The sequence below is a fragment of the Miniopterus natalensis genome, chromosome 14 (assembly GCF_054644295.1).
Source record: "Miniopterus natalensis isolate mMinNat1 chromosome 14, mMinNat1.hap1, whole genome shotgun sequence".
Lineage (NCBI taxonomy): Eukaryota > Metazoa > Chordata > Mammalia > Chiroptera > Miniopteridae > Miniopterus > Miniopterus natalensis.
Genome location: NC_142094.1, coordinates 46,697,466 through 46,724,393, shown reverse-complemented (window position 1 = coordinate 46,724,393; position 26,928 = coordinate 46,697,466). Strand labels below are relative to the sequence as shown.

General features: G+C 42.0%; 1 protein-coding gene across 4 annotated transcripts in view; it reads left to right on the top strand.

The window, feature by feature from the left end:
* Positions 1-26,928, top strand: part of SORCS1 (sortilin related VPS10 domain containing receptor 1) — a 394,451-nt gene that overhangs the window by 293,880 nt on the left and 73,643 nt on the right. For all 4 annotated transcript variants that reach the window (XM_087823933.1, XM_087823932.1, XM_087823934.1 and 1 more), the window contains exons 9-14: positions 5,526-5,705; positions 15,066-15,212; positions 22,737-22,839; positions 23,101-23,177; positions 25,194-25,285; positions 26,550-26,657. In XM_087823933.1, the coding sequence (XP_087680059.1) occupies positions 5,526-5,705; positions 15,066-15,212; positions 22,737-22,839; positions 23,101-23,177; positions 25,194-25,285; positions 26,550-26,657 (707 nt within the window). The remainder of the gene's footprint in view (positions 1-5,525; positions 5,706-15,065; positions 15,213-22,736; positions 22,840-23,100; positions 23,178-25,193; positions 25,286-26,549; positions 26,658-26,928) is intronic.

Below are 26,928 nucleotides of genomic sequence, written 5' to 3'. Positions count from 1 at the left end.
GCATGCTTCAGTGTCTCTGGATCTTTTCTGTTAGTTAATTTTTAATCTATAGTTTTGCAGTGTGCTATCTGCACCCAGCACCAGCGAGCTGCCCGGGAAATCAGGTGACAGATCTAACACAAGGGCATTGCAGGTCTCTTCCAGGAGAGCCAGTGGTAGGTAGGTGCTCTGGCTTCTCCAGGCAGAATTCTCCTTTTTGGCCATCACTCTGTCCTAAGCCCTAGCCTAGTGAAAGGTGAGCCACAGACCTCAGCCCATTAGAGATAATAACACACATTAAATTGTGCTATTAACGCCAAAGAACTATATCCATGTTAGAAGTTATTATTTTCAGCTGCTAAGAGATCCATGCCCGTGGTAATTGCCCAGAACTAACTGTATGCCTCCACCTGTGTAAATTTAAATCCTTCTTGCTCTGGATTTGGCTTAAAACGGTTACCAAAAAAGACAAGACTTACAACTTTGGGGCTGTGTCCTAGATGGAAATTGGATACAGTCAGTATGTGAAGGAAAACTGAATGTTCTTAAAATTACCCTTGATAATCTCTTAGGAAGGCCCATGAGGGAGATGAACACAGTACTCAGTAAGTCCAACAGACCTGGATTTTCTCTTCCTTGAGCACGGAAATAAATTGCTGTGTCTTTGATTGAACAACAAATAAAGCGGTTGGCTTGCAAGATTTAACACCTTTAAAGAGAAGAATTATACTCAATGCAGTGAAATGCTCTTGTTCAAAAAGCAAGTAGGACTTGAGACCAAATTAGTAAATAGCAGATTTACTATTTGGGAGTCTCCTGACTTCCAAACTAGCATCCTTTATATTATACAGTTTTTTCCCTTGGGATAAATCGATAGATTCTATTATTAGAAGATAGCAGTATCCCCCCAAAAAAATTTTGATAAGATAAGGGGCACCAAGAAAAATATTTCCATTGACCTAAGGAACCCCAGAAATGGTAGAACCATCTCTGGATCAGTTGGGGAGTGTGAGGAAACACACATCTGACATTTCCTGTTCAGAGCCATCACGCAGATCACTGCTGACAGTTGCCCCCGGTGGCATCCAGCCAATCTAGAAGGACAGGTTTGACTTTAAACCTGCATCACTGTCTGTCTCCTCCCCCTGCTCTCCCACATGAGCCTGTTCCATTACTCAGCCTCGTCTGAGGTCTGAGGGTAGAAGGCAGTGATTAATTTAGCTTGTCCCCTTACAGCAAATGAATGTATTATTTTGGTCCAAGTAGGTGTATACTATTTAAGGCAATGAGATGCCTCATTACAGTCGCATTACACCTTCAAGGAGTAGCCCCTGCGTGGTGGAGTGATCCGCAGTGAAGGTGCATGTATTTCACGGCCCTCTATCAAAGCCAGGGCTCCTGCGGCTGGAAATGAACAGAGCTTCCTGCCTGCCAAAGGAGTGGAGACCAGTCAGCACCTTCTTGCTCAAATTTCCTTTAATCATCCACTGCCATTGTATTAACTCTTGGAAGACCGTGGTCACACTAAGCTGTGTCCAAAAAACAAACAAACAAAAACCAGATTTAATATATTGGTAAAGATGGCCAGAGAGGGGTGTGGGGAGAGTTTAGTATCGCTGTCACCATTAAGAGCATGAGACCTGCCAGACAGGGGACATAGTGACAGTTTCCTTCCCCTAACTTACTTGGAGCTCATTCTGAGCTGCTCAAGTGAGATAAATGAGGCAATACATATGAAAGTGCTTTGAGCATTTCGGAGGACAGATACTCTATAAAAGCAAGGTAATATTATTATTAGTATGGATCTAGTTGTCTGTGTGGTAGAAGATCGATGCAAACTGGGGTGCGGGTTGTACAAAGGCTGTTCCATTCACAGCGGGAGACTGGATTCCAGACCTACATCTGCCACTAACCTGCTTTGAAATCTTGGGGTGGTTTATCAGTTTCTCTTTCCCTGTTTTGTTTGTCTGTTTTCTTTCTTACATTTTTAAAATAAGGGGCTTGGATCCACAACAGTATTTTCTTACATGGGATAGTCAGAATAAAATGTCCTTATAGATGCTTCATGAAAACTTGGTTCTATGATCAAATTAGTTTTAAAAAACAGATAAACTCTATTCTGTGTTCCTTGACTAGAGAGTAACAGTAGCTAGCTGGTGTGTTGAAGGCCCTAGGATGTCTTCCAAACAAGAAGGCTATATAATTCAGCATTAACCAAACCATTTTACCAAAGGACCAATTTTTTCCCCCAGTGTGTTAAAATCTAACAGTGCTGGTATCCTACAGAACAGACTTTGGGAAAGACTGTAGTAGAAGATCTCAAGGATCACTTCTTGGTCTAAAATTCTGTGGCTCAGGAAAAGATAGTGCTATTTAGGAGAAAGAGCATGTTTTCCAGATGGAGGAGGTAGATGTTGGCAAGAAGAAAAAATGAAGATGTCATTTAAATATGTCAAACCTTTCAATTAAAATATTTAAGACCAACATCATTTTTAAATATTTTTTCGGTGTATGTAATTAGATTAAATGGAGAGAAAGGCACCTGATCTCCTTGACTAGAGGTGTCCATTTTTTTTAAAATCCTCACCTGAGGACATACTTACTGACTTTAGAGAGAGAAACATCGATGTGAGAGAGAACCATCGATGTGAAAGAGAAACATAGGTCAGTTGCCTTCCTGTATGTGCCCCAACAGGGGATCGAACCCTCAACCTTCTAGTATCGGGGACAATGCTCCAACCAACAGAGCCACACTGGCCATGGCTAGAGGTGGTCACCTTAATCTGCTATTATATGACTAATTCTCTAAGTGACATAAACACTTGATGTGTCTACATTTTCAATTCCACATCCAAAAACTAAAGGTTTGGGTGAGTGGCATAGTACAGAGGATGCACTCTAGACAGCAGGATTACTTAATGAGATATCTATTCCGACTCCAACTTCAGAGGCTCACCAATGCACAGATTTATTCCAAAGGCACAGGAATGAGTTCTGTAGAGGCCAGATTATTACAGAAATGCTTTAATTTGAATTAAGAGATGATGACAGTGTATCCTCCTAACAGCGAAAGGAACATGAATTCGGAGTAGTTATATGAGGATTCTAAATGCCAGGGTAAGGATAGGTAAGAAATGGGGAGCTGTAGAAGATTTACCCTCCATGGTTGGCTGGCCCTTGCACAATTACCACAGCTAATTCTCTCCATTGGGAAAAAACAAAACCCTTGGGTGAACCAATCTTTGTTGAGTATATCAGTTAGCACCCTGACATTTGCAGTGAGCAGAAAGGCCACATCAACCTTGCTTAACCAACCAAGGGGATTTAAGGGCTTGCTTAACTGAGAATGGCTGGCTGGTGGAGCAGATGCTCAGTGCCAGACCCTATCATAAGCGCTTCACAGTCCCCGGCTGACAGAATCCCTCCAGCTCCGTGGAGGGCACACGATTATCTCTCTTTTGCAAATAGACCTCCCAAGGCACAGAGCTCAGTTCACACCGCTAAGTTATAGAGCCTGGATTTGGACGCAAGCAGTTTTATTTCAAAGTCTGTTTTTTAGAACCATTTTGCCCTGCTGTCCCCTCGAACTGAACAGTGTACAGGTGGGGCAGGCTTTTAAGCTGGCCGCATTCAAAGACTTGAAGAACGTCGCAGAATTCCGCCTCTCTTCTCCACACTTTGAGCCTGTTTCCTTCAGGACTGGCTGCATTTTCTGCCTCCAAGTATGACTCCATCAGATCTAGACTTTTAACAAATTCTTACTGTTTACAAACCCATAGTAAGAGATGCTCCGCCTCCCCCTAATAATTATAGCTTCATTCCAGAATCGTGTGCTATTGACTTTGCTTGGATTGTATTCCCATCACTGATACAATTGCTATCACCAGGGAAATTAGATATTCTGAATTCTGGGCCTACAAGCCCACTTCTGCTGCTGAGGAGGGAAGAAAGACTGGGTATAAGGAGGAAATTTGTCTGAGAAAATGAAGATCTTTCTCAAAGAAGATCAAGATACAATTACCACAGAAGCGTGAATAGACATTGGGCTGATCTCAGCAATGGGCAACTTTTATTCCAAAACTTAATTTGCATTATTGAGCGCATTGAATTAATGGGCAGGATTCATTTTTGGCCTGCCCACTCTGGACTCTTTCTATAAAAGTGTTAACAAACTCTAGGGCTGAGGAGTACAGAACCCTTCAGATAAAGACTTCTTCCTTCTGGGGTCCTTTGAGTTCACTTTGATCAAGGCCAAAAAAGAGGGAGAGACTTGGTTCCTCTATGTCTAAAGCACAGTCAGAGCTGAATTGCTGATTGATTGATTGAACATGGACATATATTGCGAGGAGGAAATCAGGTTAGAAGTTAGAATTTTGCAGTACAAGGAAGACTGACAGATCTCCTGAAGCTGTTCAAGGGTAGAGGATGGTTCATCTGGAAAAACTTGAGTACTAAGCTACACAAAGGCCAAGAATCTTTTCTATGTGGTTCTATCTTTGTGCTTATGTATAATTTTGTTGTTTTGTTTGTTTGTTTGTTTGTTTGAAAGTTATCCTAATGTCTACCACCTTGGGCAAAGGGGGAAAGCCTCTCAAGAGCACAGGAACAGGCATCTCCTAAGGGAGAAGCAAGCCTTGGTCCGTGTCAGCTTTTCTCTGAACATGCACTTCTCTGGAGCTCTGAATGGGGGAAGAAGGATTTGAAATTCCCACTCCACGGGCACCTGCTTACTGCCCCCCCACATTACCTTTGCCTTCTTTCTATCTTCCAGAACTACCTGAGTCTGAAAACATCATCAATTTTGCAGACTCTCTTTCCTCTTTTACTTAAGGATTCCTGGTGAACTCAGAGTGAAGGTTTAGATAAGCAGCTAAGTCCTTGAGCACTCATTAACATGAAGATTAGTGCTTTGGCTTCTCAGGAGAACATTATCCCTCAAGGGCTTCTGGGGGCTGCAGAGCCTTTGGGCAGTGCTTCCCAAACTTTAATGTGCATATTAATCACCCATGGATCTTATTAAAATACAGATTTCAATTCAGTAGGTGAGGCTTGAGGTTCTGTGTGTCTAACACACACACTTGCAGGTGACGCTGGTACTGGTCCATGGACCACACTGTGAGATACAGAGGTTGACAGTTTTCTCTCTGTTCCTCCAGCTTTTTATGAAGGAATGTACCCCATGTAATCCGTCTGAGCATATACCATGTTGTGCTTGGCAAATATATCAGAATGACTGATTCTCCAAAGTCATACGTATTTGAGAAATATTTTACAATTATCTAATGAGGCAATTAAATGATAACTGAGCTACCAAGCATCTCTCTGTCCTATTTTCTCATGACCCTGCTGCCTAACCCCATAAGTGAGAAAGGAAATATATGAATAACACTTAGCTAATTAATTATTACTTCACAAATATGTGAAAGGAAAACCTCTGTTATAGTTGCGTGTCTATCCCAGATTCCTCATTAGATTCCACGCCCTTTGGATGCGTGTCAGGTTAATTTATAAAGCTCTTCTTCCTCACGTCCCTGTGTCTTGTTTAGGACATGCATGTCATCAGCACCGATGAGAATCAAGTGTTTGCAGCCGTCCAAGAATGGAACCAAAACGACACCTACAACCTCTACATCTCAGACACCCGGGGCGTCTACTTCACCCTGGCCTTGGAGAATGTCCAGAGCAGCAGAGGCCCTGAGGGCAACGTCATGATCGACCTCTATGAGGTATGTCACAAGGCACGTGTGGTCCTGAGTCACTGCAGTGCCTGGACTGGCTGATGAAGGCCCAACACTGGCTGTTTGCTCCATGATTTGAATTACGAGGAAATTTTGTGCCTTCCTTCCATTTGGGAAAGGGAGTGAGTTGCAGAACTTTCGTATTGGTGAATTGTCAATGCACAAAACAGCTCTGGGAGGGGTCCTTTCTCCCCAAGTCCACAGGCCAGGAAGCCCCAGAGGACTTGGAGAGCATCTGGGGATGCACCTAAGGGATTAAAGGGTTCAAACAAGAGTGACAGAGTATGCAATTTGAAAATAGCCTTGAGGGGCCAGCAGGGCATCAGGATGTAGAGCAAAGGGGACAGTGGCTTATCTCTGTCTGAGGAACAGAATGAAGGGCACATCTTTTCATTGCTTCAGAAGACACTCCCTTGGACTTGAACACCTTTCTAACTAGTTAGCCTCCACTGGTCCAGTCTCTCAGAGGAACAACGAATGAGATAAGAGTAATAGATCTTTCTTTACTAAATGAGTGGGGGAGGGGAGGGCAAAAGCAGTTTACCAGGGAACTTTGACCCTTTGTTTCTCAAAATGACCAAGATAGAGATTAAAATCATATATGTTGGATCAGTTAGCTTTCATGGCAAACACCGATGCTTTAAGGCACAGTTAGGCAGAAAGAAAGCTGCTATTTGCTGATGGATTTTAGCCATTTGTCAGTCTTATCTTGTGCTATGAAGGTTTTATAATGGCTTATAATGACCCATTAAGAAGCACATTCAGAATGTGGGACATATAATCATATATCTATATTCTATATCAAAAGTATTCTAAAACTGATTCTAATAGGGGCCATCACAATGATGCTGTCATTTGGTTTTGCATAAGTTCTGAAAGTCTAGAGGTTGTTTATATCAGAAGTGTGTATCCAGTATGTCAAAGTAAGAAACCAATATCACCGAAGAAATTTAAATTTATCATTTTAATTTTTTAATGCTATCTGTACTCTTTCTCCTTTAGAGGTTCTTAGGGATTTTCTTCCAGTATTTAAACTCCATATGTACAAAGGCATGTTAACAAGCTATATGCCCAGTCCAGAGCCCAGGGATTTATTATGGAAATTTTGGTAGACTAGCATCGGACTTAGTGTGTATATTTAGAAAAACACTGCAAACTTTCTTATATATTCACAAGTTTCTTCCACTTCTTTCCCTGCTCATGTTCCAGATAAATATAGTACCATATATCTCAGCCTCCATCTAAACATGTATTTGGGAAAACATTTACATATTCTGGTGATTTAGTTTCAAATTCGTGTTGGATGAAATCGTGACTTACGAGTATAAATTTCGAGGCCAGGTTGCCTGGGTTTAAATCCTAGCTATACCACATATATGTATGCTTGAGACACATCCAGTAACTTCTGAGCCTTAGTTTCCTCCTTGAAAATAGAGAGATAAACAGGGTACCTAGCTGACAGGATTTCTCTGAGGATTAAACAAGTTAATTTCTTGAAGTACTGTGAACAGTGCCTAAAATACTCAACTAACTATAGAGAGAGTAATTAATATTATGTTCCAACGAGTTTAAGCCCCAGTACGATGTTCTATTCTTAAAATCTGCCCACATTGTTTAAACGTCTAGCACATTTCCCCTCTTTCCGATCTCGGCTTCTTCCCATATTGCAATTAGCATGGCCATATGACATTCTTTAACACCAACTAGTTGTCTTCTTATAAACAAGTGTAAATTGCTACATTTCTTTCCTCATTTGTAAATGTCTTATAAACATTTAAAGCTTAAGGCTGTTTTGTTGAAATGCCATGCGTTATCTTGCCTTGATCCAGCACTTGCAATGGAAACATCTCGCTCCCAGTGTCTGGCTGGTATGAAGTCAAAACAGCAGTTCCAGATGAATCACTCAGCTTGCTTCCCTGATCTTGGCTGTGTCCTGGGTCTCCCAAAAGCATTTTGATTTTCAGGATTCATTTTTCCCTTCCTGATTATCACCTCCCCTCTTCTCAAGTCAAGTGGAATTATTTCCCTGGATAAATTTTTGTTTTCTGCCAACACAGAGACCATTTTAATTGGTCTCTTGATGATAGAAAACATGACACATTTGGACAGGAATGACTTTGCAATGTCCTGTTATTTGCAACTGTTTTCTCGAGTTGTTTTCTGAATTTGAACATCACTAACATGGGTACAGAATGAGAAGGGGAAGCTGGGTGACCTCGGGCCAAGGCAGCAGTTCTTGGGTAATTCCTTGTGTTTCCCCTTGTGTCTCTTGCGGTTGAGGCTGACTCTCTGCAGGGGATCCGCTGGCTCTCGTTACCATCACTGTGAGCAGCAGAGTGGCTGCTTATGTGAAGGTGTTCTGCATCCTGGGGCCTGGGATGAAGAGCCTTTCTTTTATTAGCCTGGCAGTGCGCAGCAACTCGAATTGAAAGTGATGTGATCAGAATGGCAGCGCCATATCTTCTGATTACCTAGATAGAGGGAATATTGGCTGACACGGGGCCTGGCACCGGTGCTCCTTCAGTCCGATTGTTCCGGCCGGCAGGAAGCTGAGAGCGTCTAGCATGAATTTCCCAGTAGAATTGCAGTGAATGAGGAGCGTGTAGAGATAAATGAAAACTAAGAAAATCCATCAATGATTTAATAAGTAGCAGAGATGAGCAACACAGGAGGCGGTGGGGGGTGGAGGGAGAATACATGGAGTATATATCTGCTCACCTTTGGGCGCGACTGCGGGCACCTTTGGGGTGTGTGCTTTGTATGCCTCTGCCTGCTGATTGCCTGCTGGTCCTGTGTTCGTATGCTCTTTAATCTAGTTTAGCAGAGGGAAACTGTCTAACATGTAGGTGGTGATGAGCCTGTGTATCAAGAATGTGTATTGTTGATGAGTCTGTGGAAAACAGAAGGAAGCACAGCTCTAATTAAAATCAATCATCCTGTTCCCACACACTTTGGACCCTTGCGACAAATGTAGTTCTCTCTATGCTGGAACAAGTGTGTATGTGACAAGATAGGGAAATGTCAGGAACAAAGTGGTGGCAGACGATGTTATATGGTTTAGTTATGGTGGAAACACCAGAAATTTCCCTCGGGAGGAGTTGTTTATTGAACGTGGACACCATTTAAGAGAATCAAGAAATGTGAGACATGGAAAGTTGGCTACAGAGCAAAAGTGCTGGAAACTGATGTTTGTTAATGAAATTAATAATAATATTAATAATAGCTAAAATGTGGGTGCCATCATGTGTAAAACACCATCAATGATTATTTAATTAATTCCTATATTAACTTCTTGACATAGGGACTATAAGCATTCCCATTTCACACATAAGTAAATGGAGGCAGAGAGTGTACAGTCATTTTTGCAAGATTATAAAGCTGGTAAGTGGCAGATTTAGGATCTGAAGCCTAGAAAATGCAGACTCTTAACTACAAACTATTTTGTGTTCTGGAAAGATCAGTATTTGGGATTGTATTTGCGTCCAAGTAATAGCTGTAAGGTAGAAGGACACTGAAGGGCAGGATAACTAGTATTAGACTTTACTTAGCAGTAGAAGAAATTAGACTGGAAAGAGGAAATGGCCTGGAGAAAAGCCAACAGAAACTGAATGAGCAGATGATTGCCCTGGACCTGCTCACTGCCTTCTGAACCGAGCCTGGAGACTGCAATTGTAGCTAAATTCACACGGTGTTATTACATGGCTCCCAATTTTGTCTAGTGTTGTGTTTGTGTAAAAGAAGCCTAGAAACAAGTGTCTTAAAAATGCTGTCATTCCTGAAGAGCACCGCACTCCAGTGGCACCGTGTGGGGTGGCTCACAGAAGACAGTGTGCCGCATGGTGGCCAGAGCAAGAGATGTGATGAATGTGTCTGTGACATGTGATTCCTAGTGTGCTCATCTGGTGGGGATGATGAGAGGGGGGTCTGACAGCTTTAGACAAGATCCTTCCTCCCCTGGGATGGGGATATTCATTAATGATGATGAAGAGCACTTTGGCTTAATAGACAATGACAGTCCACCCAGCCAAGTGGAAAGGTTTGTGTTGGCAGGGAAGCCACCTGGCCAACAAATTCAGAACGCCCAGAATGTGTGTGTACATGAGTGAGCCACAGCGGGTGTCATAAAAGACACTGTGCATGTTCTGTTACACACATAGTGTCTTTGACACATTATGAGTGTTTTCTCTTTAAAAGAGAAAGCTTAACAGTTATGGGGATGGAGCTAATAGGTTGATTTCTTAGGGAAAGACTGCCTCTTACAATCCAGCATGGGAGGTAGGAAAGTGTAAAGCTCTCTATCCAGGACATACTTATTATAGGGCGTAGAATGTATCACCGAATTATTGAAGGCTATCGTCTCCCTGCAAGGGAAGTGCTGCCTGATCAAAGCACCAGGACAGAAAAGAACATTTAGACTTTTGGGCAGTGGGCTCCCTGACTGCAGAGGCACCTCGGGTACCTGCTGAGTACGTGTCTCTCCTGGCTGGGATCCTTTCTTTGGAACACAAAATATCCTACCGCCAAAGCCCAAAGAAATCATGGTCATGACTATGTTCTCTTTCTTGCCAGTTTTTGATTCATCTTTTTCATTTCCTTGAAATTTTTACACTTTAGATTTGTAATTTCAGTCTGAGTCAGAGAGGGTGGGAGGAATCATCTCCCAATGAGCCTCAGAGGCAGAAATGAGCAAAAACTCTTGTGCAAGGGTCTTCCCAACTTAGCGTCCACATGCAACATATGAAAGATTGGGACAGGAAAGGACCCTCTAGCAGTAAGTATCAAAAGACAAAGGAGAGCCTGGCCGGGCATGGCCCAGTGGTTCATCATCGACCTAGGATCCAGAAAATCGCCGTTCAGTTCCTGGTCAGGGCACATGCCTGGGTTGCAGGCTCGATCCCCAGTCGGGGGTGTGCAGGAGGCAGCCGATCAATGACGACTCTCTCATCATTGATGTTTCTGTCTCTCTCTTCCTCCCCCTTCCTCTCTCAATAAAGATATATTTTAAAAAAAGACAAAGATAACTGGGTTCTTCCTTTAAATCACCAAAGAAATCCAAGTCCCAGCACCTGGCATAGTCTAACTCTCAAAAGAAAGGTCTGTTGAATGAATGTATAATTGTTTAGACATCCTAGGTGCTATATCCCCAGTACTTACAAGAATGCATGATAAATAGTAGATGCTTAAAAATATTTATTGAGCAACTATTGAGTAAATGTACTACTGAATGAATAAAGGCAGCTTCCTGTAAGTATGATATCCATATATGCTATTTTTCTCAGAATGCTCTGGGATGAGAGAGAAGTTTGAAGAAATAGTACAGTTAAGTGTGTGGGCTCTAGAGTTAGACAGACTGACTTGGAGTCCTGTTCTAAGGTTCTCTATGGAATGACCTTAGGCAAGTGATTGGCCATCTGAACTTTGGTTTTCTCCTCTGAAAAATGAGGAAAGCATTGACTCTACCACTTAGAGGGCGTGGACAGATTGATGTGCTCATGCTCACAAAGCCTTTCATGTAATTCCTAACACTTCATAAGTACCCAGTAAGTTTGGGGTACTGTTACTGTGGTTATAGCTCCTAATACAGAATTCTTACTACCTATTTGATTAAAAACAAAACCAGGACTTCTTGTACAAAGTGACTTTCCTATTACTTATTTTAATGAAGGAATACGGTGGGTTGAATGACAATCCAAAAGTTATGCTGGAGTGGGAGACCATAATGTCAGGATAACAGGAGAAGTCGTGATGAATTAACTTGTTGGAAGGAGTGGAAGGAGTGGAAGGAGTACTAGGGAAATTTTCGGGAAGACTGATGCCCTTAAGAAGTTTATGGAGTTGTTAAGAGCCAAAATGTAGATGCCATCTATATGAGAGGCAAATTAGAAGACAGAGAAAAAGAGTTTGGGACAGATCAGGGTAAAAAAGAGATGCTGGATTCTGGAAAAAGGTTTATTGAACTGGGCCTTGAGGGATGGATAGGTAGAGACATGTCAGGGTGTGTGACCCCAGAGACTGGGGAGTAGCCTACCTGGTCAAAGAGAGTAAGATACCATCCTGGGGCCGTATATGTGCCAACATGCTTTGTGTTGGCTTGTGGTTAGAGCTTTATAACACTTCATATTTAAAGTCTAACCCAAATGCTATTTTGGCTTATATGATATCAGAGAATAAGAAATAATTACTAATTATTAAGATGGAGATTTCGGGTTTCAAATACCCATAGGAGAGAGGCAAAGGAAGAAAAGAGGCCTCTCAGTACACTTGGCATCTTTGCACGGAATTCAGAAACATAGAGGAGGTATCAGGTCTTTCCCCAAAGAAAGACAAACTTCCACAGGCAGATATCATCCCCATAGGAATATCTGCCTTGGAAACTCTGTGACTACATGAAAGAGTGTCTTCCATTGGGAATATTACTACTTTTCCCTACCTGGTCACATCCCTCAGCTCCACCCCATTCCACAAGTATGTACATAACTGTGGATAAGAGGGAGGTTTTCTGACAACAAAAATACATCCTTTCATTCTAGGTGGAACCCTAGACCTTACCTGCACTCATAAGCACACACGCACATAAATGTGCACACAATTACACACACATTCCACAGTTTGGGCACTAATACTGCTCCTTTAATAGCCGAAGTCCTATAGTAAGAGGGAGAGGTTCCAGGAACTATCCCGTGAGGCCTCCCAAAAGAGCCCTTGGGGAAAGTGCCTCATGCACATGAGTGCACTGAGACCACCAAATGATGGGCTTGTCGGATTCAGAGCAAAAGGAACAGGGAATGCACAAAAAAAACTAAGAGCAGGGGTGACTATCTTTGCGGGCAAGCCCAAAGAAGCCACAAAAAAAAACAACACCTCAAATGGGGCTATCATGGAGTAAGGGCCTTGGCGGCAAGAGGAAAATAAGCCAACCTCTCCAGCTCGGTTCCCTCTTCTCACACATTCCCTCTGCTTTGCCAAGTTTTTATTCCTCAAGATAAACCTGAAGGCCAAGCTGCCAGAGATGAATTATAAGCGCAGCTCTCTGCTCAAGTGGCCTTTCATAATGCCAAGCAGTCGGGGGCCAATAAAGTCACCACTTCTGCAAAGCAAATGAACCAGCTGCTAAACTCTCAGAGCCCTGCTCCGACACCCTGGCCAAGAGAGGGAGAGCAGCCCAGGAGGGGAAATGGGCGATGAAACTCCTGGAACGGGCAATACTTGCATCCCCGTTGCACCTACTGCAACCTCCTAGCGTGCCGGGTGGTAAGACAGCGCCGGGTCTCACGTGTGGGTGTGCCGTGGAGGCAAGACCAGGACGACTTTGTGAAAGTTCTGATTTATGAAATTTAATTTTTAAAGAACTGGCAGTTTAGTTATATTTAAATATGTAAGAGCCTCTGGAACATATGCAAAACCAATATGGGCTTCCCTGGTGAGTCAGCCTTCTGGAGCTGGTATAGCCAGCGAACCACTGAATGTTGTTCGTAATTAACGGGCCATTGTTGGGAGGTCAGTGCTCCTGGAGTGCGGGCCTCCCAGGCTCTTGAGGATCCCCACGCGTAAGAAACTCTTCTGGCTGCTGCTGATTGCCTCAAATGAGGCTTGTTTCCCTAAGTAGTTCAAAGCATTCCTCCCAGCAAATCATTTATACGATTTATTTGCTTAACAAACTTGACTTCCAAAAGTGTATGAAGTTGGCCCAATTCTAAATTATTCCAGATGCCAAATCAGCAGGTACAAGCTAATGAGGTTTGAATGTGTCGAAAGCAAAGGCAAGCCTGTGAGTCTTCTGTTGATTGAAACCCAGCCTCTTTGAATAGACACATTCAGAGCTATAGCTGTTGAAAGAAGTCAGAAAATCTCGGTGTGAGTGAACCCCAACTCTTATCTTAAGCAATTAAATTTTTTTTACGCCTCAGTTTTTTCATCCACAGAATTGGTATAATACCTATTGTGCAGGTTTGCAGTGAAGAGTGAAGGTTTTATAGAGAAAGTACTGGGTGTAGTGCTTGGTACCTGGCAAGGACCAATGCTATTTATTGTCTTACCCTTCTGCCTAACAACTTTTATGTGATAATATAAAGGGTCTGAGTTACATCAAATGGGTTCAGATGTGCCTGCTAGCTTACGTCAGCCCTATCTGTGCTACAGAAAGCCAGTTAATCCAAGTTTGTTTCTTCATCTTCAAAATGTGAGTAATGACAACTGTATTTCATGCTTGCTGGGAGCATTAAGCATGAGATAACCTAGACATAGTGTTGGAATGCACGATTCGACATATCTCAGACCCTTCCTCACTGCCCTCCAGTTTTCCTGGGTTGTTATAATGTCAAGCAGAGTAAAATATGTATGAATGTGTTTAATAAACTCAAAAGCACCCGAAAATATAATGCATAATTAATGATTTGTTAGACCACAATTTGGGCAGCTTACCAATTGTTACCTCTTTTGTTAACTTATAGGAGGGAGAAGGCAGTCATATTTTCAGGGCCAAATAACTAATAAGGACTGTTATAGTGGGAACAACAGTATTATGGGAATGAAGTGGGGATTATTCAACAATTTAGGGAAATCATTACTTCTTTAAGTTTAAAAGCAGTTCCCTTTTATTCAGTGTATTTTGGTGGCTAAATAGAGCAGTCTTTTATAGAAAACAAAACCAACCAAACAAACAAAAACCATGGTAACTGGATCATGAGCTTTAATTGACCTCTTTCAGTTGCCCAGGGCTCTAGATAGCACCATGATTTAGATAGTTCTTAAGAGCATGGGCTGTGAAGACATAGAGTTGTGGGTTGAAGTCCCAGGTCAGCCACTTACTATCCTGTGTGTCCAGTGGGTGTTTTTTTTTTGGGCTGTGTGACCTTGGGCAATTTACTTAACCTGAATGAGCCACAGTTTCCTCATCTGTAAAATAGAATAAGTGATACTTACCCAAATGGGCTGTTACAAGTTTTAAATGAAATAAAGCATTTAAGACTGTGGATGCTAGGTGTAGCATAAAGTGAAAATAGCCTCCACTTTTTATTTATCATTAGCAACAAAACTGAAAGTACCAGAGTTTATCTCTAGCCAATGGCAAGCTACTACCAACCTACCTTAGGGGAAATAAAAGTTTTCTATCAAACTTGCATTAGGACCCCCATACCATAGGGGCTCAAATGTATTGCTTTCTGTCCCACTGTGCAGGGAGTCGTTATACTTAATCACCACCCCCATCTACCATCCTCACCCTCTCTTTCCTCCAAGACAAGTGCTCACTGCTGAATTTAACAGTCTGCTTTTCTTTTCTTTTTTTAAGTAAACAAATACATCCCTTCTCAAATAGATGTATTTTTCAGCCATGTCCATTTTTCCCAGGTAGCAGGGATAAAGGGAATGTTCTTGGCTAACAAGAAGATTGACAACCAAGTGAAGACGTTCATCACGTATAACAAAGGCAGAGACTGGCATTTGCTGCAGGCGCCGGACACGGATTTAAGGGGGGACCCTGTGCACTGCTTACTGGTGAGTCTTCATATTGGGGCAGAATGTCCTACAGTGAGGGCTGGAAATAGGTGTTAAACAAGCAGATGGAGATGGGTCCGGGGCTTCTTGCTTAGTTGCTGAACCAAAGGGGACAGGGACGGGCATGAAGGCAGCTTGTAGAGGAGCCACATTGCTGCCTTTTGGGATGGACCAAAGAGATAAGAGAAAACCAGAAAGTCGCTCACTCACTTCCAGGGATGTTCGGTTGTGGCCCAAGCTCTGATGAGGATCTCACATAATAGTTTCCATCATGGTGGGGAGATACCTCTTTAATTTCCTATGAATAACCTGCTACAGATCAAATGACACATAAATTCTGCCATAGAATGGAACTGAAGGCAGAATTGTGTAGTTGTATTTTCTAGAGGAGATGTTTGTTTATATTTTCAGAGGAGTTTATGCCTTAAACAAGGGTAAGAACCACTGGTGTAAACTTTGATCGGTACTCTTTATGGTACATTTCATTCATGTATGTCACATTATATAAAGTTGATGTTGGCAAACAATGGCCTGTGGGGCACATATGGCCCACCGCTTATTTTTTAAATAAAGTTTTATTGCAAAACCATCATGTTTATTCACTTAAATATTGCCTGTGGCTTCATTTGCTCTACAATGGCTGAATTAAGTAGTCGTGTCAAGGACTGTATGGTCCACCAAGCCTAAGATATTTATTATCTCGTCCTTTTAAAAAAAAAAAAAAAAATTATTGCTGAAAGTATTACAGATGTCCCCCTTCCTTCCCCCCACTGACCCCCTCCACCCTGCTCCCGCCCCCGCAGTTCTTCACCACACAATTGTCTGTGTCCATGGGTTAGGCATATATGCATTATCTGGTCCTTTAAAAAAATGTTTGCTGACCCCTGCTTTGAAGTACAGCTCTCTTTGAATTATCTAACATTTGGGGAATAAGTAGATCAGCATGAACTTATTTATACATTTGATTTTATGTTGGTGTCTGAGAGAGATTAGAAATAGGTCTTGCCTTCAAGGAGTTTACAGTCTACTTGACAAAGACTGGATTAATAAATGAAAGATTTTAGGGTGACATCTCATTCCTCTTAGTGGTTCTGGTGCCCCACACTTACATATGAATGGGTACTGAGTGAATGACAAAGGAGAGGAAGAAGAGACTAATTGCAAAAGAAAGTATAATAAAGGCTAATACCTTTAAAACTATTCAGAAGTTGTATTTATACTCATGAAAAAGACCAGTATGTTAAGCTGGAGGGAAGATCACCTAGTTTTAGTAAGGGCTTGGAGTGTGTGTATATATATATCAGCATTCACAGTCATCACACAATTTTGACTTTAATGTTATCCACACTCAGCTTGCTTCCTTGTGTCCCATGAAGTCAGAACAGTCACTTTGCAGGTTCATGTCATGCAGCTGTAGGCAGGTCACCCTCCTAGTCGAGAAGATGCCAGCAGCCATAGCTTGACCTTATTAGTTGCAGAGGATATTGCAGTTGTCATTGTGCATCAGGGAAGCGGTCTGCAATTCAGCCTCCCACTCAGTGTCTATCCTGATTACTGGCAACTTACAGGGGAGAAAAATCCAGTTGTTATGGTGAATGCACGAAGCCAGTGACAGAGGAAGTAAATGGGACAGTTATTATTGAATACCTTCTTTATGCAAGGCGCAGTTCAGTGGTGTTTTTAAAAACAGGGCCACCTTCCTAAGTTAGCTATTTCTAGTCGGAGCACCATCATATTTTACCCAGGCTGCGTGATATGCACCATCGTCTTAATGTGGTCCTCTGTCCTTTTGTGCATTTTGGAGATTTTAAATGTCCAGGAGACAGTTAGCCGTATCATATACAGAGGCTTTTCTGGGTCTTCTGGCATTGTAAATGAACCATTAGAAATGCCTCTTCCACAAAGCATTTAGTGATGTGTCCCCTGCTCCACCTCTAGCCTAGTGTTGGAAGTCTTGTTGCTGTGCCTACAAAGTCTAAATGCTGAGACCGTCCCCATACAACACACCATTGTTTCCACTTTCCTGATAGCGACAGGCTCCTAACTGCTGTGCCTGCCTCTACCTGGCCATCTCTTTTCCACACAGCAGCCAATATGATCTTTGTTGTTGTTTTTCAGTCCAACTTTATTAAGTTAAAATATACATACATAAAAAGTACCCATTTTAAGAGTGTAGTTTGATGAACCTTGACAAATAAATGTATATACTCATGTAACCATTACCATAGTCAAGATAGAACATCTTCATCACCCCCTCAAAATTCCTTGGTTCCACTTTGCAGTCACTATCCACATCTCTGGCCCTAGACAACCACTAATCTGCTTTCCTTTACTAAAGATTTCCCTTCCCTAAAATTGTATGTCAATAGGATCAACTTGAGCTTGAAAGTTTCAGACCATGTCTCTCTTTTACTTAAACCTTCTAATGACTAATTCAGGTCAAATAAAATCCAAATACTTTACTATAGCCTGCAAGGCCTCAAATGTCCTGGCCTCCATCTATTTTCCTGCCTGGTCCTTCCTTCCTTCTTTACACATAAACCTCAGCTGGGGAGGTCGTCATCTATTTCCATACCATTAACTTACCGTGCTCATGTATATCTTAGACTCTTTGCATTTGTCACCATTTTTCTCAGAATGCTCTTTTCCTACTCTGGCTTTTTCTTAACATTCAGATCCTTGATTGATTACCTTAATTCAGAGAGCTTACTTGAACTTTTTCTGAAGGTGTACTTGTTCCAGCTCCTTTTCATGCATGGCCCTTCTCACTCTTTGAAAACCAGCACATGTATTTGTCCATGTTCCCCTGCTAGCATGTGACCTTCATAAACAGGAACCGTTGGCTCTCTTGGCCACTCCAAAGAATCAGCTCGAGAATCAGACCGGCCACAGTGTCGGTGCTTAACCATGGGTATTATTGTAGGTGTTGTGTTTGTTTAAAGCAGACACTCCATTGACAGGTGGTGTTGAGTTTTACATTTGGACTTTAGTGGAAACCTGTTCTTGCCACTGACAGTCACACTGAAGGATTTGTCATAATAGCCACCTTCTGAAGCTCCTGGACCCAGGTTGACCCCAAAGTTGACAAAATCAGTAGACTCATTAAGATAAAGATGAATTAATAGGGACATGAATGTACAGTGCCTAGGGGTCCTTTGGCCTCCATATAGTTTCAATCTGAGTTTTAGAAAACAGCAGGGTGAGGGGGGGGGGAATGGCAAAGGGAATGGGGAGGTGAGACCAAAATCACTTTATAAAAATCTGCCAAAGGCACAAATAGGAAAGAAAATCTTCTAGCTACGGGAGACCCAGACTGTTAAAAATCTCCTTTCGGCTTGGGAGCTGGTGGCAGAGAGGAGATAAAAAGTGATTTTAAATTGTGAGTACTTGGAAAGTGACAGTATCACCAAAAGCACAGCCTAGTGATTAGAAAAGAGATTTTCCAGCAGGGCTGTTAGAAATGTGGAACAAGTTCGGAATTACAGCCCCAAAAGGAATGTTCCTGATAAAATGTATTCTATAGAAATAAGACATCCAGGGTAATTTGGGGCTGTATTTTTAGGACTTTCAGACTGATTGCCTGGAGGGCTCAGCTGGGATTTCTTTCCTCTGAAGATGGCATTGTACAATTAGATGGGGTATTACAGGTCACGGTCTACCTGCCTCCAAAGCCTCAGGATTGGGCTCCTGAGAGGCAAGATGTGAGCTGCGTCCATGACAAACCCTTGGGCCCCTAGGGGAAGCATACCAAGTGTTTCACGGATACAGGCTGTGATTTCTTCATGGATTCAGTTGGCCATTTCCTGTTGGAGCTAAGCAGCCAGTAACCACTGGAGATTCTTGACTCTGCTCCCCACTCCTTTGCACACTTGACTGTGCATGTTGTGGGGATTGGAGTGGAGCTGAATGCCCCGTACTTAGCCAGTTGGTCCAGGGGCCTCCCTCTTCTTTGCCACTGACCCGTTCCCGAAGATCTAATGGATTCCTAACTCCAGTTCAGCATCAGAAACAATGTGTGTATGGGGGAGAATTTGAGGGCATTATATGGGAATTTACCTGCTACCTTATTATTTATGAAACCTCCCATCTGGTTTTTCGGGACAATACTCAGATTAGGATCTCTAGGGATAATGGTACCATGAAGATGAGATTTAAAGACTCTTAATACAGAGGTTGGAGGGAAAGAGGAAGCGGAATGAGAAGTTGGTTGACCCTCGTGTAATCTAACAGTTTTTTTAGTTGATTTATTTTGTGGTGGGGAAATGTCTTCTATCATTTAGTGACTCTCCATTGGCTGTTCACAGTGCTAGGAAGACAGCGGCTTGTTAATGGGTCAATGAAATCCAACAGATATTTGCTGAATGCTTGCAATGGCTAAAGGATTCTGTTGGCTAAAATAAGAAATGAAAGAAGGGTACTCAGGGCCTAAAAGCCCACCACGGACTTCAGGAGTGTGTGCCCTCCCTGAAGTTGAGTTCATTACTCCGTGTGCACTTGCCCTTGTCCACTTCTTCTTGGGAAAGAGTCCTTCATTTGCACCAGGCTCTCAGCTCTGTACCTGACCCTGCAAAGGTGAAAGACTAAGGCTCTAGTTGCTCCTAGAGTTGGCTGATTGATGATATTCCATGCCCTGTCACTAGGTAAGGACGTATGAAAGGGCTGGGCCCTCCATTCCCTGTGAGTCAGGTGCTAGGTTGTGGTGGTTTGGATATATAGTTCTGTATTTTCCTAATGTGGAAAAATAAGAAAAAGAGAGAAGTGCCTATGGGATGGGCTGTGTTTTGATCCTACTGAATTGGAGCTAACTCTGGAGAGGTACCACATGTTCAGTATGTATTTGCTAATGGGAGAAAAGAAGACAGGAAGGTAGAAAGGAATGAAGAGAAAAGTGGACACTGCCCGCTGCCTGGGCAGAAAGTCCAGAGGAATTAGAGAGCTTTGTGTTCTGTCCTTCAGGAGTGTGCCGTGGCTTGGTAGCCATTGTAATAAACCTCTCTAATAAGTTTTAGTGACTTAACTTTGACTAATGTCCAAAACTGGTCAGGTACAAAAGTTTAAGTTTAAAAAGTGAAGGTGAATCACTCCACGTTGCTTTTCATCAAACATTGATGTAGACTATATAACTTCCTTGAATAAAATGGAAGAAAGAAAAAAAAATAAAGCCACGGAATATTCTCCTCGTACCAGCTGGGGGCAATCCAGTCCTACAAATGTGAGCATGGAGGAAAAGTGCACAGAAAGATCATTTCTAATGTTGCTGCTACTGCATGAACTGGTGTCTTTTCTTCTCAGATTTACTTTCCTTGGGCTCTGAAAGCCATAGCAACGAGCAGTGTCGAGAGGGTCGATTGAAAATGCCCTCTTTCCTTTGTAATGGCAAGTCCCCATAGCCAATAAACCTTGGGTCAGGTGGCAACTGAGCTCACAATCTTCCAGACTGGTGAGTGATGAAGTCTGGGCAAGTGGCCGCTCAAGATTGCAAGCTGGGTGCTCCCTTGTCCAGGGATGGCCTGCCCTATTGGGTGTTACAGAGGTGTTGCATTCAGCCCATGTATCTACACATAATTCCCAAGGAGGGAGGCAATTCTTAGAATGCCATAGAGATACATTACTCTGATTATGTGGTTTACAAATAAGCCCGTGTACTTCTGGCATTGTTCTGAGTAAAATATTGATGTCTTTCATTTCCTAACATAAAGGCAGTGCGTGTTATTTCCAACTTTCATTGACTTTCTTTTTCATTCTAGGTTAGGTTTCACAGATGATGCAACATAGTACTTGACATTTTCTCTTCATTTGCAGAGCGTATCTCTTAGGGGAGATAAAACCATATGTACCTCTCATAGGTAATACAGGATTGTGCTTAGTAAAATAAACTGTTGTAGATCAGAGAAGGGGAGATCCTGATAGGCTGCAGTTGTCAGAAAAACTTTCATGGAAAAATGGTTTGAGACCTCTGCTTTACCCTGTCTTAGCAGCTGAGAGCTGTGCAGTGCGTTCCCGGCACCTCTGCCACATAACAGTGCCCCTTCTAGTCTTCTTCTTGGACCAAAGGGAGCCAAGTGTTTGGGTCTGACTGTTTCTCCTTATAGAGGGTCATCTCTTTTACTCTTTTGGGACGTTATAAAGTAAAAATTCCTTTTTTGAAAGCTTGACATGAAATTTTCATGTAGAACCAATAATATATCACTATGTTATTCCTTGAACATTTACTCTCTCTGTGGGCAGTGAGGAAAAGACCCTGTTGTGACCCACTGTTTTATTTCACCAGTATTTTGGCTGCTTTTATTCCTGAGTTTCATTTTGAGTTTGTCATTTTACTCTATCTCATATAAATGTAATCACTGCATCTCTAGCTCTCTGAGTATCTGCTGGTTGAGACTTACGGAGCAGAATAAAGTAATAACAGAGATACGTTGGCGATTCCAAAAACTGAAGTCGATAAGATTAGAAAGTAATCTTCCTGAGTGATGAAAAGAAATGTGGGTTCAGACACAAATTTGTAGTTTCTGAAAACTCAGTACAAGAACCGTTTTAAATGTAACTCGTATAAGATTTATTATCGTGTTTTTGAAAATCATAGACATATTAATCAGACAATTTGATCAAGATTTTCACACACAAATAAACAAGTCCCTTAAAATTTCATTGAATTTGCTATTACTAGTACATTTTGCCTACAAGTATGACTTTTCTGTTGAATAATACTGATTCTGATAGTACCCTGACACAGACGCTGTCTATTGTCTAGCGGATGTTAGGACAGTTTCACATGTCATACAGCTTCTTCTGTACAACTGAGACCAAGGTCTCACATGGACAGTGGCTAGGAGATGCCACCTGACTTCTTCAAAGCTCCCCAGCCTCACCAAACCTCTTCCCTGACTCTATATCCCATTTCTCCTCCTCAGTCTTACTGACTATATACTATACTATATCTCAGCTCTTTGGCTTTCTTTTCCTTTGTTATTGGCGTTACTCAGGACTGAAATGTCCTTTACCCTCCCCAACATCTCATCTACAGTTCATGACCTACCCATCTTGGTCTCCCGCACTGTTTTCTCCTTGAGGCCTTCCCTGATCCAAAGTTGGACATCACCTTGTCACCCTGTAGAATCTCATATTTTATCTATACTCATTTTATGGCTGTTTCAATATTTTCTCTTTATGTTAATCAATAGAAAGATCTTAAATTATACACTCCATGATGGTCAAGAGCAAATCTGAGTCAATGTAACTCTTTCATAAGCTACACCTAGCCTTTTACAGAGAAAGTGCTCAAATGTTTGGTGAACACCCGTCTTCATTCGATTTAAAATGAAGATTTTTTCCTTCATCAGCTTGGCAGAGGCTTGTGCTTAGTGGACACCCAATATTTGTGGAATGAAAGACGGGTGAATGGAAGGGTACGTGAATGGATGCATAGATGGGATGGTTGGATGATTGGACAGATGCTCTAAACATGAGATTGAAATGACTGTTTAGATTCTGTGCTTTCATGACACTCATTTTTCCTCTTCTCAGCCTTATTGCTCACTACACCTTCACCTTAAGGTCTCTGAGAATCCCTACACATCAGGGATCATTGCCAGCCGAGAGACAGCCCCCAGCATCATAGTGGCTTCAGGTAAGAAGCTTTCCTGGTTTGCTTGCTGTTGTAAATTGTGTTTATTTTAAGAAGTTAGATGTCTCTGCTTGGAACTTAATGAGCAAGCTAAAGATATTTTTGATTGGCACCTAAACCACTGACCCTGAAGCAAGTATGCTGAAGAGCTCTGCTCAGATGTGTCTGCAATCTCAGTCCATCTCAGACTCCACAGTCTGCCCATGTGGCTCATGGTTAGCTTGTGCACAAAGTTCCTTTCACTAACTGCTGTGCTCGTTCTAGGTAACATAGGCTCCGAATTGTCAGACAGTGACATCAGCATGTTTGTCTCTTCGGACGCAGGGAACACGTGGAGGCAGGTAAGAAAGCATTCTGGGCCAAGTTGCTGAAGTTTAAATGACATTAAAGTTGCCCAGCATGATTCAATTCTGGGAACTTTTTCTACTACCCATAATAACTTATTCAACTGCATATGAATCCTAAAGCTTGCCAATGCATTTATTTAGTCTTAAGACTTTGAGTTTAGCGAATCTTTTTGCAATTTGATTTTTTTTTTTTTGCCATTCAATAAAAATGACCCATATTCAGAGCCTATATGGAAGAAAGTTTTATAAGTGACAATGAAACCAAATTAGATCTGACTGAATTTTTCCCATAAAAGAAAACCAGAATCCCAAAGAGTTTGTCATATAGGGAGCATGGTGCCTGGAGGGTAGATTATATACCTAATGCTAAGTTATATTCATAAATTCCCCTTGCCTTGAAGTCAGAATGGAGAACATTGCAGTGATAGAGAAACAGCAGTTACCCAGGTGGTGTTCTGAGATGTTTAAATCTCATGTGCAAAAGACAGAGAATAACCATCATGGTGCATATGCTGGGGAATGTAGAAATGGAATCACTTTAAACCAATGTGTTTAGCTTAAATGCTTCCTCTCTTTCTTCTGAATGAAAATTAGATGCCCGTAGCTTATAAAACAGGCATTTAATGAGGTTCAGCAATCATAACAAGATATGTGCCTAATACATGGTTGTTACCCTTCAATAAATATGTTTTAATAACCCACTGACATTTCATTATCATACAATAACTAGCACCGTAAATTGAAATTTAATGCACAGGTAATCACAGAGCAATGAGAACACTCTGCTTTATATTTAGACAGAGACCTCCACGCTATGGTCCAATTGCTATTTCCTAATTCCAGACCTCTCCTAAGTCCTCAGCGGGATTCACATGTTGTGAGAAGGGCAGGGCAAGAAAGAAACTTGCCTAATAAGCTCAGGGCTGTTGAGCTTGGAGGTCCATAGGAACAGGACTATCAGGCTTCCTGTGGAGAAGTGTTAGAGAGCCAGATCCCTTTTTTTTTCCTTCCCACACCACAAAGCAAAATAATTCTCTACTTCAGTAGTCCTGGAACAGCATATATCTTCACATGAGTAAAAGAAGTAAATAAAGGAGACCTGACTTGGGGTGGTGAACACACAATACAGATGATGTATTATAGAATTGTACACCTGAAACCTATATAACTTTATTAAGCAATGTCACCCCAATAAATTCAATACAAATTTTAAGTTTTTCAAAAGAAGTAAATAAAGGGGAAAAGATGATGTCTAGAGTGTAACTGCAGACAAGGCTATACTAAGTGTGTCTGTGAGAAAACAGTGTGCATCTTATATAGACAGGACTTAGAACTTGTTTTCGTCTTACCTCCATTTGACTTCACGTTGGTTTCTCCACATTTGGAGAAAGATCCAGTGACACATGTAACCTAAGATGCTGATTCTGTTTTCATCAGAGCTGCTTTATGACTTGGTAGAGAATCTATTAATTAAACAAGAACACCTTTTCTGTAGAATACTTGGAAATTTTAAAATAACTATGCCTGGGAAGGTCACTGTAACGCTGCAAGCCCTAGCTCCGTGAGTCACTACTTATGTGGTCTTAGGCAAGTTCTCCACATCTCTAAACCTTAGTGGCCTCATCTATAAACATGAGAATGTGAGAGTAAAGTACTTCTAAGGTTTCTTCCACCTTAAAATGTTACCCAATATCACAGTTATCCAATATTCTGACATAATCATAAATGGGAAGGAATCAGTAGAATGTGTCACAAAAATATAGGAATATAAACATAAATACATAACTTTGGTCCTTTAAATTTGTTTTGTGGTGCACCTAAAATAATTTTATGTAACTGCAGAGGTACATGTAGCCAACCTTGGGAAGCATTGTTCATAACTGTCTTCCCAACAATTTGGGGAAACTTTGTTCCATCAGGAGGGATGCTTTTCCTCCTCATATGAAGACTAATTCTCTGAACTCTGGGTTCAGAGATGTGTGTCCATGTGAATGTGGTTTCCTCTTCCAGATCTTTGAAGAAGAGCACAGTGTTCTGTATCTGGATCAAGGTGGAGTCCTGGTTGCTATGAAGCACACGTCTCTCCCGATTCGGCATCTCTGGTAAAGGCACCTGTTGCCCATGAGTCATGCGCCTGATGGCTCCTCACTGCTAAGACTGGGAACCCCGCTATCAGATTGTGACCATGTTTGTTGTAAAATGTCAAGTTCTACTAGAACACAGTTTATACCTTTGCTCTATTAAAATAAGATTGTTACCTGAGTTAGGAGGAAAAGAGTTAGGGGGGAGAAGGGAGGGAAGGATGGAATGAATGGATTCTGCCCCCAAGAGAGGAATTGCATTATAGTTTTGAAATGGGACAATACCCTCCCCAGTGCCTTATTCTTTCAGCACAATCGTGGGCAGAATGCTGTGTCTGTCAGGTATAATCTCTGAGTGGCTAAACTTCTTACAGTCACCTTTCCCAAATAACATGTCCTGGAGCGTATCTGCATCCATTATGTGTGTTCTGCACAGAGATGTCGGGACCCTTCTGTTCCTGATTGTACTTCCTTAGTTTCCCATTTGGTGCTAACATTCTGCAGCTCTCCCTGTAAGTCTTCCACATATGGGCTTGCAAGTCCTGACTCCCAGAGGGATTTCCAATAGACGCCTTCATGTGCGTTTTTGAAAGTGATTCTCTCCACACGCGAGCTTGTTCAAAGTCAAAAGCCTGATTTTCCCTCTGTGTTAGTTACTTTGGTGACCGAAGGGAAAGCTGCAGAAATAAGAGAAGCAGAGGCATAGCCTGGTGGAAGGCATCCTCAGAGGACAGAGCAAAGGGAACATCCTGTGTGACCCTCAGAATCGCAGACTTCTCTCCTCTTGCTCTCAAGAGTCTGCCCTGTACCCATTCATTCACTCAGGGAGTCAACCAGGATTTACAATAGTGTAAGAGGGACTCTGCTGAGGCTCTGATCACTTGCAGGTGGCTGGTTCACGTCCATCTAAATAGGTCCCCTAAGGCCATTGCTCTTCAGGATCACCTGGAAGTCTTGCTACTAGAGTGCACTGAGGTTTTTGGAGAGAGTCACATTGAGATCCAAGATCTAATAAAATGCCCACATTTAAAAACAAATTCTATCAAAGACTCATTATTCTTTCATGCAGCTCTCCCCTTTTAATATTATCTCACACCTGGGTCCCAGATCACGGGCTAACTGCATTTCTACCTTCTGGTGTAATTAAGAAACTTATTGGAGGCTCACTCTGACAATGCCTGAGGCACTTTTCAAATGTACTCTCCTGGTTGACGGTATCTTTCCTTTGAAAGGATTTTTTTTTTCCCTGTTGAGATCTGACAACTATTATTTTTTCTGTCATTAGGTTGAGTTTTGATGAAGGGAGATCTTGGAGCAAATACAGTTTCACATCTATTCCCCTTTTTGTGGATGGGGTCCTGGGGGAGCCTGGAGAAGAGACCCTAATCATGACGTAAGTGGAACTCATGTCTTTTTCCCTTAACATTCAGCCAGAACAATAGCTTGCTGTAGCTCTGTTTGCTTTGCTACTGTTGGGTTTGGAGTGCCCGGGAAAGTCAGTGCATCTGATTTTATGATTCCCCAGCAGAAGGGAAAGCAAAATATGGGTGGCCAGTCTGTTGGCTATTTACTAGTTATGAGAGTGGGTGTCAAACTAGCTTATTTCTGCCCCTACTGAATAGGCTGAGGGAAATTAAAAGAGATTATTTCAATAGGAAATAAAG